Source organism: Pelodiscus sinensis, chromosome 2 (genome assembly GCF_052426305.1).
Source record: "Pelodiscus sinensis isolate ZL-2025 chromosome 2, ASM5242630v1, whole genome shotgun sequence".
NCBI classification, from domain to species: Eukaryota; Metazoa; Chordata; order Testudines; family Trionychidae; genus Pelodiscus; species Pelodiscus sinensis.
The window spans coordinates 204,923,700-204,938,833 of NC_143053.1; the positions used below are offsets into that span (position 1 = coordinate 204,923,700).

The 15,134-nt window shown below is 41.8% G+C and overlaps 1 protein-coding gene across 5 annotated transcripts in view; it reads right to left on the bottom strand.

Moving 5' to 3' along the window:
• LOC149525420 (histone deacetylase 9) overlaps positions 1 to 13,859 on the bottom strand; it is a 408,190-nt gene extending 394,331 nt beyond the window's left edge. The window contains exon 1 of one of the 5 annotated variants that reach the window (XM_075922253.2): positions 10,774 to 13,859. In XM_075922253.2, the coding sequence (XP_075778368.2) occupies positions 10,774 to 10,798 (25 nt within the window). In that variant the 5' untranslated portion in view covers positions 10,799 to 13,859. The remainder of the gene's footprint in view (positions 1 to 10,773) is intronic. The other 4 variants (XM_089776663.1, XM_089776666.1, XM_089776667.1 and 1 more) reach the window with 4 other exon arrangements.
• Between the last annotated feature and the right edge of the window lie 1,275 nt (positions 13,860 to 15,134).

A 15,134-nucleotide genomic window follows, 5' to 3' on the forward strand; every position in this document is an offset into this window, starting at 1 on the left:
ATTACCCTCCTACTTCGAAATAGGAGGGTAGTGTAGACATACCCCAAGGGATTTGGTGTGTGAGAGCAGGCTCAGAACTGGGGTAGGAGTCAGAGTGAAGGGTTTCGGAGGCAGTTTGAGTGTGGGAGGGGGCTCAGGCCAGGAGATGGTAAGAGTGAACTGTATGGGTGGATGCTGAGGTGTGAGAGGGGGTTCTGACTTGTAGTAGGAGGCTGGGGTGCAGCTGTAGGGTGCAGACTCTGGGAGGGAGTTAGGTTGCAGGAGGGGGCTCAGGGCTGGGGCAGGTGGCTGTGGATGCAGGAGGGAGTGCATGCGTCAACGATGCCTATCGTCACCAGGAGCGCTTTGCACCAACTGAACTGTCAGTGTCAGCACAGGATGGCTCGGGGTGGCCACCTTGAGCCCCATACTTCGGGGGAGCCCCACGGGACCAGTGTGGCCTGAGGGACTATCTGGGGGGCTTGTGGTGGGCAGCACTGGTTGGGCCCACCCACACACTCACCAGGGGCTGCAAGAGCTACGGGAAGTGGAGTGATCCAACTGCCTGCTCTTTTCCACCACTTCCCAGCCTGGTCGCTCTGCTTCACTGCAGCGATGGGAAGTAGAGCATGCTGGCCCCTGCCTGTTATGTTCCACGAAGCAAGCACAGTGAGGTGACATGGCCTGGCTGGGAGATGGCAGAGTGGAGTAAGGCTAGGGCTGAGTTCCTTGGGAGAAGGGGCACAGTGAGGGTGGGAAGAAATGGGGTGGGTGTTCTGGGATGGGAGTGGCTGGGGGTCAGAGCTGGGGCAGAGTGGAGGGGGGTGTGGTAGAGCGCCCAAGGGCCTGGAGGTAGCCCACACCTATGTTCTTTTCCTGTACTTCGGCAGCAGCTGTTGACCACTGAAAAGGGAAATATTTCAGGTCTCTTTTTCCAGGTGAAGGTAGATATTTGGTCTTCCCACTGCTTTAGTACTGTGTGGTTCCATTCCAGCCAAAGGAAGGAGAAGAACGGGACTTGTGAACCACACACATGAGATATGGACTGATTTAAACCAAAGCAGTTTAAATCACCAACTTTAACCATGTTTTAATTCAGCAAGCAGGAAACCTTGATTTAAGTCACTGATTTTAATTGGATTTTGCATTTGTACTTAGTCATTTTCCTAAAGAAAGGTTGATTCTCATTGGTTAATTACCATTAAAATATGTTCACTGGCAATTACATAGCACTTTCACAATAAATTTGGTACTGCTCTGTTAACCATAAGGATGCTACAGCTATACAAATTAATTAAAGCAATTATACAGTTTGATTTACATTAATTCTTAATTTTTACATTTTTATTATATGAGAAAATGATGAAAGATGTATTTCTTATTAATAGATTATTTTTCTTGTGATTTTGTGAAGCTCTATTTGAATGGAACAAAATATTGCTGTCAAAAACTGGTTTGGATGTTAGTCAGTGGCTTCAACTAGTTCAGTAGTCTGTGTTCTTTAAAACTTGGCATAAAATATGTACTGCTTAATATTATTTTTGTACATAATTTAAATTATTTATGAGATTGACAACCCATTTATGGCATAGCTTTATTATAATCTCAAAACTTATTTCAAATGGATTTTTTTAAATCCATATTTTATTTCAATAAAACATAAATATAAAAGTAGAAATTCAAATAAAAAAAAAAGATTTTTTTATGACCAATGGGGCTCACTTAGATCTTTTCCCCCAAACACCTTTGCAGCCCACTGACATGAAGCTGTGTGGTGTTGATTTTACCTTCTGTGGCAGGCAGACTTTGCCAATGGCTAAAATAACACACACAGAGGCAAAGTTTGCACTTTAGGTGTTCTGGAACCCTACTCATTTATACTCAGCCAACTCGAGTGTGTTATGACCACCTACAAAAAAGTGAAAAGTTATTTTTGTAACAAAAAGCGGCTGATTAAGCCTTACTAAGTCATGCCAGCTGACTTCAAGAGAAGGCCTTTTTGTATCACTGGACACAGTTTGCTGGTAAGGCACCCCAGTAAATAGACTGTAGTATCATTAAACATAGGTCTATATTTGAAGGCTAAATTAGGCAGATGGAGTGAATAAACTATATCTTTAAATGTGATAAGGTTCATTTACGCTCCTAGATGAGATTACTTTTTTTCTACCATACATTTGTACTTGCAATACAAAAGTACTTGCAAAACAGAGGAATATATTATGCTGGTGTTAATCAGAACTTTAAGTAGGTCAAATTTTAAAACAAAACCTTAAAATCTTATTCAGTGTTACCAAAAAAAAAAAAAAAAAAAAAAAATCCTGAGAGTTGCACTGCTAGGGTGCTAATCACTTTTTAAGATATAAAAAGACTTACTTTTGCATAAACATTAAATGTAGCACTTTAAAATGCACAGTCACACACCTAAGGCTGTTCTTTCACTGTCATTTTAATTTAGTGTTTAATAACTAACTGAATTTTAATTAACTCAATTGCTGTTTTCATTAATATATCTGGAACTTCACAAAAGATTGACTTGTTGTCTGACATCCACGCTTTCTGTCATGAAATTGCCCCCTTTTCACAAAAGTTTTGGGATACTGGGAATGGTTTAGTTCTTTGGTGAAAAAGAAATTAGTGTTCCTTGTGTTTAAGATATTGCTGCTTTGCCTACTTTTATTTATAGTTTGCATATTGCTCCTGTTAAGCAGAATTGGACAAAACAGTAAAACTATCAACTAAAATGAAACAGAAGTAGCACCACTGCCAGAGCTCCAGAAAACACAGCTCCAGATTCAGGTTTCATTCAGACAGCACTTGCAGAAATCCAAAAACATGAAAATCTCTTTGTGCAAGTGCTCTGCCAACTCCAGTGCCTGGTCAACAACACCAGGAAATGTATCCATTGCTAACAACTAAAATGAGTCAGTGACAAAACTACCATTGGTTTCAGGGAATCCAGGGAAAACATCCCCAACCCTGCACTGTCATAGAGTCATACAGTTTAAATCCAGAAGGGACCATTAGGTGATGTAGTCTATTCTCCCATTCATCACAGACCACCAATACCACTCAACACCACACACTAAACTCAACAACCAAAATTAGATTAAAGCATTGCAGCCATCAAGAGACTAGACTAAAGAGTCAATTCTACCAATACAGTTTGGATGTCCCAAAACCGAAACTCCCTCATCTGGAAACATCCATGGACCAACAGGACCACAGATGTTCCTGGACCAGGAAATTCTACCTGGGAGCCCCAGTAGCAAGGAGGCTGGAGGGGGAGAGCCCAGCAGGGCTGAGACTGAGACAGGGCCAGAGCCCCGGTAGTGCACCCAGGGCCACAGCAGCCCAGGTAGCGGAGCCGGGGCAGCTGTGGCAGTCCCAGTAGTACACCCAGAGTCGCGGCAGCCCGGGTAGTGGGGCAGGAGCCGGGGCCGTGGCAGCAGCCCTGATAGCAAGGCTGGGAACACGGCTGTCATGGCAGTCCCTGTAGCAGGGCCAGGGCAGGGGATGCAGCTGCCATGGCATCCTGGGCTGCCAGGGCTGAAGTAGCATGGCAGCATGGCGGGGAAGGGAGGGGAGGAAGGTGGCTGGAGCAGACAGCAGGGAGGGGTAGTGGGTTGGGTGACTGGTAGATGGGGACCTTCCCTGGGCTGGCAAATTCCCTCATTCAGGACCAATGTCCAAGGCCTGCAATGGTAGGAAAATGATTAAGTGAGATACACCCAGATAATCCTAAAAAGTGACACCCCCCCACACACACACACACACCAGAGGAAGGGGGGAAACTCCAAGGTCACTGCTAATCTGACCTCAAGGAAAATTCCTTCCAGACCCTACATATGGCAAGCAATTTGACCCTGAGCATGTAAGCAAGAACCAGCCAGCTAAGCACCTGAGAGGCAGCACATTCGGTGCAACCTTAGAGCACTGACCAATTGCATCCAGTGTTTCATCTCCAGCCAAGGGCATCTCTGAAACTTTAGATAAGCATTTCACATATACAAATCTTGGCAGCAAGCACAGAAATGTTTGAATCCTGTTTTATAAACATTATTCAGCAAATGTTGCTGTTTTTCTTCAAATTATTTTGATGAATTTTTAAAATTATTAGACAACTCTATTGAGCCCTGAAGCATTTGTTTCATATATCTATTTGTTTCTTATCTATCTGTTTGTAAAGTATTGCATAGAATTTTCATACTGATGTGGTGTGAAACAAAGTAGTTGCCCTTTGTCAACTTAGTAGTCTCCTATAACAATAGTAATAATAATCACTTGGGGTGTGTCTAAATAACATGGCTCCATCGACGGAGCCATGTAAATTAGGCTGATCGGCAGAGGGAAATGAAGCCGCGATTTAAATAATCGCGGATTCATTTAAATTTAAATGGCTGCCGCACTCTGCCGACCAGCTGATGATCAGCTGTTTGTCAGCAGATCGGGGCAGTCTGGATGCGCCTCGGTCGACAAGGAAGCCTTTGTCGACTGGTACGGGTAAACCTGGTTTCACGAGACATACCTGCACCAGAAAAAGAAAAGGAGAGGAAGTCTAATAATAAGATAAAAACACTGCAGCCTCCACTCTAGAGCATTCTCAAGTAGGTATTTTAAAACATCCAGACAAACTCATGTGATTCACACACCTCAGGATTAGTTTATTGTATAGCACACCTTCCATTTCCCTGTAACTGGATTTAGAAAGTGACCCACAACAGAAATATCTTTGGCTAATCATGCTAGTTAATCACCTGTATGTTTAACTCTCTCTACTGGTGCTTTACATTTATATTGCCAGATTACTCTGTTGAAATCACCTTGATACTGTAGGAGCCATGTTTGCAGCTGTAGAAATTTTCAGAAAAACAACAATATGCAAAAAATTGTTTCTAGGCTGACACTGTAGATACTATAAAACATTTAGGGAAATGACGCTAGAAAGTAGAGCTCAGGCAGTTCTTGTTCTCAAAAAAATTATGTTTACTCTGAGAGGCACATAATCTGTGTATGTTACACTTGCATGCAGCCATACACTCACAATTAGGGTGCATCTAGACAGCTACCTTCTGTCTGAATAAGCTATGCAATTTGTGTTATGCAAATTGCGTAGCTTATTCTGAATCTAAGTCAAAAGAGCTTATATTGAAATTTTGTGCTGTTTACACAGCGCCAAATTTCAAAATGAGGCACATTTCTGACAAATCTCTTACCCTCAGGGAACAAGGGTTACAGGGACACCAGAATAGTACGCTCACTATTTCGGGAAATAGCATGCACTTTTAAACGTGCGGCGTTGCTATTTCAGAATACTTCTGGCATCCCAACATAGCAACGTAGTCTAGATTTACCCTGAGGAAGCGTTGTTTCAGGTCAGCCATAAAAATGTTGGCGTATTGTGGGGCCATGCGGGTGCCCATAGCAGTGCCACTGGTCTGGAGCTATATGTTGTCACCAAATCTGAAATAATTGCGTGTGAGGATAAATTCACAGAGTTCAGCCACCAGCTGTGCTGTGGCATCATCAGGAATACTGTTCCTGACAGCTTATACTCCATCTGCATGTGGGATGTTTGTGTAGAGAGCTAGCCACCATGGATGTAGAGGCTTTCTACAACGCTTCCTCAGCTCTCGTCCACTTACACCCCTTCTCTACCTACGCTATATCGATGACATCTTCATCATCTGGATCCATGGGAAGGAGACTCTGGAAGAATTTCACCATGATTTCAACAGCTTCGACCCCACCATCAACCTCAGCATGGACCAATCTACACGGGAGGTCCATTTCCTGGACACCACGATACAAATAAGTGACGGTCATATCAATACCACCCTATACTGAAAACCTACCAACCGCTATACTTACCTGCATGCCTCCAGTTTCCATCCCGGACACACCACACGATCCATTGTTTACAGCCAAGCACTGAGGTACAACCGCATATGCTCCAACCCCTCAGACAGAGATATACACCTACAAGATCTTCAACAAGCATTCTGTAAACTGCGATACCCACACGAGGAAGTGAGGAGACAGATCGACAGAGCCAGACGTCTACCCAGAAGCCTCCTGCTACGGGACAAGCCAAAGAAAGAAACCAACAGAACACCACTGGCCATCACCTATAGTCCCCAGCTAAAACCTCTCCAACGCATCATTAGTGATCTACAACCCATCCTGGACAATGATCCCTCGCTTTCACAGGCCTTGGGAGGTAGGCCGGTCCTTGCCCACAGACAGCCCGCCAACCTGAAGCATATTCTCACCAGCAACTACACACCACACCATAATAACTCGAACTCAGGAACCAATCCTTGCAACAAACCTCGGTGCCAACTCTGCCCACATATATACACCAGCAAACCATCACAGGACCTAACCAGATCAGCCATACTGTCACTGGTACATTCAGCTGCACATCTACCAACGTAATATATGCCATCATGTGCCAACAATGCCCCACTGCTATATACATCGGCCAAACTGGACAGTCCCTACGTAAAAGAATCAACAGACACAAATCTGATATTAGGAATGGCAACATACAAAAACCTGTAGGGGAACACTTCAATCTTCCCGGACACACAATTGCAGATCTAAAAGTAGCCATCCTGCAGCAAAAAAACTTCAGGACCAGACTTCAAAGAGAAACTGCTAAGCTAGGGTATGTCTACACTACCCCACTAGTTCGAACTAGCAGGGTAATGTAGGCATACCGCACTTGAAAATGAAGCCCGGGATTTGAATTTCCCGGGCTTCATTTGCATAAGCGGGGAGCCGCCATTTTAAAATCCCCGCTGGTTCGAACCCCGTGCAGCGCGGCTACACGGGGCTCGAACTAGATAGTTCGGACTAGGTTCCGACGAGGTGTACCGGTAGTTCGGAATAGGAACCTAGTCCGAACTACCTAGTTCGAGCCCCGTGTAGCTGTGCTGCACGGGGTTCGAACCAGCGGGGATTTTAAAATGGCGGCTCCCCACTTATGCAAATGAAGCCCAGGAAATTCAAATCCCGGGCTTCATTTGCAAGTGCGGTATACCTACATTACCCTCCTAGTTCGAACTAGGAGGGTAGCATAGACATACCCCTACAGTTCATCTTTAAGTTTGACACAATCAACTCTGGATTAAACAAAGACTGTGAATGGCTTGCTAACTACAAAAGCAGCTTCTGCTCTCTTGGAATTCACACCTCCAGATCAGCTGCTAGAAGTGGGCCTCATCCTCCTTGATTGGATCCACCTTGTCATCTCCAGCCTGATCCTGGCCTGCATATTTATACCTGCCTCTGGAAATTTCCACTACATGCATCTGACGAAGTGGGTCTTTGCCCACGAAAGCTTATGCTCCTACACTTCAGTTAGTCTATAACAGGGGTCTCCAAACTTTTCAGCCCGAGGGCCGCATTAACTATCAAACAGCAGTTCGGGGGCCAACTACACACTTGAGGTCCAAATAAAAAACAATCAAAACATGGATGTTGTTTTTAATTATTTATTTAATATTATTTTATTCAGTTATTATTTAATAACACATTCATACACTACACATGAACACCTGTATTAGTGTGAATGGTGAAATTGTTTCCTGGATGCCAAAATAGCAGACATTTCTGGCTTTAGATTTGTTGTCCCTAACATCAACAGTGACCTGAGATTATCATCGGACAAGTTTGTTCTCAAATTGTTCTTCACGTATTTCATTCTTGAAAATGTTTGTTCACACAGGTATGTTGTTCCAAAGATTGAAAGGTACCTTGATGCAAAAGTTTTGACATTAGGAAAGTCTTCCTTGGGCAAAAACTGGTAAAAACCCACCAGTCCTATTTTGAACTTGTCCCTAAGGAGGTCATTTGCTTGCAACTCAATGACTTCCAGCTGCAGTTCATCTGGGCAACTGGCCACATCTGCTTCAAATGGGTTTTGAAACAATCTCACTTCTTCTGCCTTTGAATCCAAAAAGGTCTCCACGGGCCGGATGAGAGGGCCTCGCGGGCCGCATCCGGCCCCCGGGCCGTAGTTTGGAGACCCCTGGTCTATAAGGTGCCACAGGACTCCTCGTCGCTTTTGCAGATTCAGACTAATACGGCTACCCCTCTGATACATGAATATCCAGAGTTATAATTACTAAAAATTGCTAAAAGGATATTGACTTTCATGCTTCAGGGATTAATCCAACACTTAACTATTAGGGTACATCTACACAGCAGGGTTAAAGTCGAATTAAGCTAGGCAACTTCAGCTATGTCAATTGTATATTCTTAAATTGAAATAGCTTAATTCGCCTTTTGGCACTGTGTACGCAGCAGGAAGTCGAAGGAAGAACACTCTTTCTTCAACTTCCCTTACTCCTCATGAAATGAGGGTTACCATGAGTCAGAGTAAGAAGTCCTCCAGCTCAACATTATTTTGAAATAAAGGCTTGTAGTGTAGTTGTGCACAATGTTATTTTGGAATAATTTAAGTTATTCCAGGAGGACTAGGAAACAAAACACCAACCACCGGATCCTGAACTGGGATAAATCATCATAACTCAATTGAAGTTAATGAAGCTATACAATTTACACCAGATGAGGATCTGACCCCACACATTTTAGTAGAGGCAACAGAGTGAAGAATCAAGAGTCAAAATCTAGTTATGACACGTGCAATGTGCAATATTTTGGGGGATTACAGGGAACCATGAAGAATTTTAGAAAGAACTAATGGAATGAAATAACTGGGAAAAGGAATAATAAAAAAATTCAATGTAGACAAGCACAAGCTAATGCACGTTGAATGCACCAATCTCCCCTAAAAACAGGCCAGATGAGATAGCTAATTCTGATTTGTGTTAAATTATTTTATGACAACACTGTATGTCTCTTCACTTAACTCAGATGACTGAGACCAATCACCTTAAAAAGCAGTGCATTCTACAGCCACTACTATTGCATAACTTGTTTACTACAAGGATTGTGATCACTCCAGTTTGTTCCCTTATCTACTGGATTTAAAATTTGCTTCATTATGGTAGTGCCCTCTAGTGCCGTTAATGTTAAAAATACTTTATTATAAACAAGTATTTTATGATAAAATAGTTTAATTAGAAAATAGGACCCCACTATTCTACAGCTGGCATATAAACATTTGCCCTTGGCAGAAACTCAACGTACAAGTGTCCATATTTTGTCTTATACTAACCTCTATTTAAATTAATTTTACAATTTTTCAGTGAAAGAACATCAAGCAAAGAAAACATGTTCAGCGGTTTCAGATGCAGTGGTTTCCCTTCCTGTAATACCTCTTTTTATTGTCATTTAGTGGAATTTAAAACAAAAAAAGCCAAATATAAAATAGCCAATTATTATTTTGAATTTTTAAAAAAGTGATTAGTGGCAAAAAGAATAGCCACTTGAAAATATATATATATATTTACTTAAAAATAAATGTAGGAATCTGAAACAGTGATGAAGTAACCACCTAACTAGAGAGTTTAACATCTGTGCCCACATAGCAACTACAGTATAATGACTCCAGGTAGGCATTACCACGGATGATAACTCCTAAAAAGCCAGACAGACATATACACTAGCTCTGCTCTTATTAGCATTCTAGAAACAGCACTGTTGCTGGGGTATTATGGGTGGCAGCTTAGGTTAGCTAATATGTATCCCAGGAACCCAGGTGGGTGCACTCAGGCAATTAGCCAGAGCTGTTACCCATGCTACCACTTGTGACACTGATATTTTTTACTGCATGTCTATCTACCTATGCTGAGAAGCATGTTTGTCAACAAGGTACACACTAGGTAGAAAGAGTACTAGTGTGTTATATCTCCACAATGGATGGGGTAAGAGGATATTTCAACATACATTCCTTGGCCACTGCTTAGACAAGCTACACATTTTCAAATTACAATTGAACCTCACAGTTGCAAATACCAGAGTTATGAATTGGCTGGAACCAGAAGTATGCAACTGAGCAGGAGCAGAGATTTTTTTTTTTAAGTGCAAAAGAGGTCTAACAAAGTAAGTTACCTGTGTCAGTGGTGTTTCACTGAAATTAAGATGATTAAATGCAGCATTTTTCTTCTGAGTAAAGATTCAAAGCTGTATTAAGTTAATATTCAGTTGTAAACTTTCGAAAGAACAACCATAACCTTTTGTTCTGAATTACAAACATTTCAGAGAGTTACGAATAACCTCCTTTCCTAAGGTGGTCATAGCTCTGAAGTTCTATTGTAGCACCAACAATGTGGAAATTCCCCGCTACATGAGCGCTTATTTACTATGAACTGGATGGAGACCACCAAATAAGACATGTCATCAAGCCACCAATTAATTGTAGGAGAAAATGAGGCTGCATTGAATCAAGTGACAGGGAGGCAAAGCGCTGCATATCATAAAGTACTAATATATAATGTTTATATGATTTACCTTTTCAACTCACTGCAAAAAGATCAACTAATCATTTGATCTCTGTCATCTACTCTCCCCCAACTCAGGATTGTTCCTCTTTTTTTTCCCTTTTTTGCTTGTAATACTTTGTAGAATAAACAACATTAAGAAGAATCAGTAGTTAAATACACTTTCCCTCATCATGGGAAAGGGGACCCACGTGGACAGTATGGCCTCCTTTTTTATTTTAGCAAGTGTCCATTCTTCTGCATTATAAAATCTCTAACGTTGTATTTAAAATGATTATCCAAAGGCTGCAACTTGTAAAACATAAATAATGTTTAGCTTTAAAACACTCCACTTAATTTCCATTTTATCCTTCAATGTAGATCTTAAATAAAAGCAACTTACCGGTCTGAGTGTACATTTGTCTCATTTATATAGCTCACGGTGGTTTTGAAAACTAGCAGGGCTCTGCTAATATTATATGTGATATAAAAAGTTAAAAGTAACAATGAAGGGAAGTGGTTAGTCAGCTTGCTGGTTTTATTACTACTCCCTCCTACTGTAACATTACCTGATGCTGTAGACACATCATTCAACTTTCCTCAGTTCCTCCTTTCGATTGTTTTTAAATGTAACTAGTTTTCAGGGGGTTATATTCAGTCAGCAATGCAGCTGTTACATGATTATGGCCAAAATACAGCAGAAGCTACATACAGACTGTCCAAATAATACACAGCCTCTTTGCTTTTTAGAATTTATACCAATAATATTTGTACCACTCTGGGAATGGAAGAATGTGCTATTGTGTATTACAGTACTTTTTACTGTTCATACTTTGGAGTCAGTCAATACAAACTTTTAAAGATCCTCCAACAAGCAGGAATTCAAACAAAGCAAATTAATGACCCCATCACACAACAGTGTGCGCTGTAGTATGGAAAAAAATCCGGTGTTGCTCTTGCATACCTCAGAGGACAAAACTGACCCCCAAAGATCAGAATCACTTATGTAAATCTCTTCCTTTTACACACTCAAGTCAGCATTTTAAAACAAGAACATAACTCTCTGTCCAGCTGCAGGCTCACATTACCATGGGAAATACCGAGACGTGTGATTTCTGCTGAGAGCTATAAGAAGGTGGAGAACATTTTTAGCAGGAAATAATGTATTGTAAAGCACATTTTCCATCATTTCCTGCAGAATCTCATGAATTCTTCTCATGCAAAATCATAATCCTTTGCAATCTCACAATCAGTTGCTGACAATATTATTATGAAATCAAAATGGCAAAGAGAATTATTAGTTGAAGCAAAGGCTAAAAATAAAAAGCATGAGCTGTTTGATTTCTAAGAAGCAGAAGTTTTCTAGCTCAAAATAGAAGGTGTGACTCTCCATTGCTTTGCACTTAATGCAATCATTTACATGTGTGCAAAGTGAGTGCAAAATGTATTTTACACCCATGTTGGCAGAGATATAAATGAGGATAGAAAGAGCAAAGCAGGGGATAGATGGGTTTGAAGATGCATAAGCAAAATCACTGCTGAACAGGACATTTTTCAAAAGGTTTCTGAAAGCCATCTATGCACACACCTTTCCTGAGCTGCACTGTGTGTTTCTTGGCTTCAGCTACTGTAGCTTAGTAAATGTACCTTAACGATTAATATGCAGCATTTCATTAGATCATTTTATCACATTAATTCCTAGAGTATTTACCCATAGGATATCATCATATAGTGCAATTTTCCCTCACCCATGCCCTTTCCCTGCCCAGCTGTGACGCCCACTGAACTCACAGAGCTTTTACCATGTGGAATCTGTGAGCATGGACTTCTACACAGTAGGAGAGACATGAAAAGATGGCAGTTTGAAGGGATGGAGCTAAGCCTGATAGCATTGGGGTTGTTTTAGAGGATCTTCCATTACTTTAATTGCTTCTGCAACAAAATTGAGAGAGGATAAGATAGCCTGTCATCAGGACACAGGCCCCAAGAAAGTCTGTTCATTTCTAAACAAATTATTGCAGTGCACCCTGGGAGCCCCAGCCAATTTATAAAGTGTCATTGCTGTTATATGTCGGTGCCACATATGCAGTTCATGAAACAACCATCATGCAAGAAAATCCTACATTCCTTTATGCTTTCAGATGCAGGTGGTGAATCAGATTTTTTGCATGCATATTGGAGAGCAGAAACCAGCTCTCTTGGATTTTTTTCTCTCTCTTTTTATATTTTCCGTCATATGACTTTTCACAAAATATATTCAGGTTCTTATGTTGACTGAATCCGTATAACTGCTGGACCATTAAAATCTGGCAGAAGTATTTAGAATTTAATTTGATTTTTAATTACCTGTGCCAGCACAAATAAAATTTCCAAGATAAGGCACATTATATATGTTATTGTGACGGGGCACGTCACCCCACACTGACAGCGGCGCAGTGACTCTCTGTGGAGCCCGCTGGCCATCACGCCAACTCTGCTGCGCATGCTCAAAGGCAGCTAGAGCGAACCCGAGAATAGCTAGGGCCCAGGGGGGGAAACCAGGTCCAGAGGAAAAGTATACTAGAGGCCCAGAACACAGACCGGCCAGGGCAGTGAAGCCCAGTCCCAGAGGGAGGGTGTGTGACAGGGTGCCTGCCCTGCACTGGCCCTTTAAGGGCAAAACTCAGGCCTGGAGCAGGGGCTGAAAGCAAGACCCAGCTGAGGCTGTTAGGGCTAATGAGAGCCCAGCTGGGGGCTATAAAAAGAAGGACAGTTTGCTAAGGCAGGGAGAGAGCAGTGAAGAGCTAGCAGCAAAGAAGCAGGAAGCTCCCAGGAGTGGGAGCAGTGTTGGGGTATCCAGGCAGGGCTAGGGGAGGGCCGGCCAAGGTGCTCCTTGGCTGTAGGGTCTGGGGGCAAGGCCCAGGGCTTGGAGGGTGGAAGTAACGCAGCCCAGGGAAGCGAGGGCAGTAGATATACACCCTGTGCTGGTGATGAGTGGCCCGTACAGACTGCAGCTGCCCTGAGGTGGTCTAGATGAAGACAGTCAGTGGGTCACTGAGGCATGGTGGTGAGTACGCACCCCAACAGTTATACCTAGGGAAAAAGTAGTAATAGTGACTAATTCAGGACATCCTGAATTAAATACAGTGTTTGAGCTATGCTTATAAGGCTAAAAATACTGGCTGTCTCTAAACTGGCCAGTTTTTCCGGAAAATCAGCCGCTTTTCCGGAAAAACTTGCCAGCTGTCTACACTGGCCGCTTGAATTTCTACAAAAGCACTGACTTCCTACTGTAAGAAATCAGTGCTTCTTGAGGAAATACTATGCTGCTCCCGTTCAGGCAAAAGTCTCTTTTGTGCAAAACTTTTGCACAAAAGGGCCAGTATTGACAGCTCAGATTTGTTTTCTGCAAAAAAGCCCCGATCGTGAAAATGGCGATTGGAGCTTTTTTGCGGAAAAGCGCGTCTAGATTGGCACGGACGCTTTTCCGCAAAAAGTGCTTTTGTGGAAAAGCTTCCGTGCCAATCTAGACGCTCTGTTCTGAAAATGCTTTAACGGAAAACTTTTCCGTTAAAAGCCTTTCCAGAAAATCATCCCAATCTAGACGCAGCCACTGGTATTGCACAAAGTGATGGTTACACAAGAAGGCATTTAGAATACAATTCAACAAAAGTTAATATAGTTGACTGTTAAGATGTATAGTATGAGCAGAATGATCCTGTACCTGCTTTTCTCTTCAATGTAGTAAATCTAGTGCAAGCCTTCTATAAGTATATGAATTATATATGAACACGGAGTTAATCATATCAGGAGTTGTATAAGTCAAGAAATCATCCAGGCTTATTTGGGTTTCTCCCCATATTTAGCAAATCTACCAGGATTTTAGATGTTGTATTTCACAAAATAGCCCAAAGTCAATTAAACTCTATGGACCAGCTCCTCAGCTGATGTAAGTCTGCATAATTTCAACAGAAATCAAATTTGCACAAAATCAATCCCAGTATTTCACAGGGACATGTTACAGAGGTTAAGACTGAACAGTGCATTAACCAATATTCACTATAAAAATTACTGCTCTTCTGGGAGAAGTCAGAACGTTAATTTGCACAGTCTAATACTACATCGTTACTCCCCACCTGTCCTTCAACAGAACTATCTACCAGCATATCCACTGCTGTTTCCATATTGCCAACACAAACACCACTGCAAGGCTAATACATGTTAAATGTTTCAAAAGGATACATAAAAGGTTCTCTCAAAATAGTCTCTAAATATAAAATGAAAGAGACTCATCAATTCATTAACCATAGCTATTCCCCATAGAATATAAATACCTTCAGGTCAGCTTCCCAGCCACAAATTTCTCTTCAGCATCCACAACAAAATAAACCCTATCAAATCCTTTCACCATGAAAAAACAGACTCTTTCAGAGCATCTTCAACATTGCCAAATCTAGGCTCTTTCGAACCAAAGAGAAAAGCAAGGTCCAGATCATGAAAACAATCCAATTTGAAGGCAACTAAAACACAGTTAATAATGTTCCAGGCCCACATCCACAAACTGGCTGCTTACCTGCTTCTTAACAGGAGATAACAAAAAGTCCATAACATCAGCTGAAATCCCAGTATTCAGGAAAATGTAAGGATACAATATATCTATCTGCAGCCACTTTGAAACAAAGTTCATATAATAGGTTCCACTCATTTTGGGAGTACTAAGGTAGCATAATGAGTATCATTTCTTCAGCTGCAATAAACAATTTAGAATCAATAGCTCAACATCCA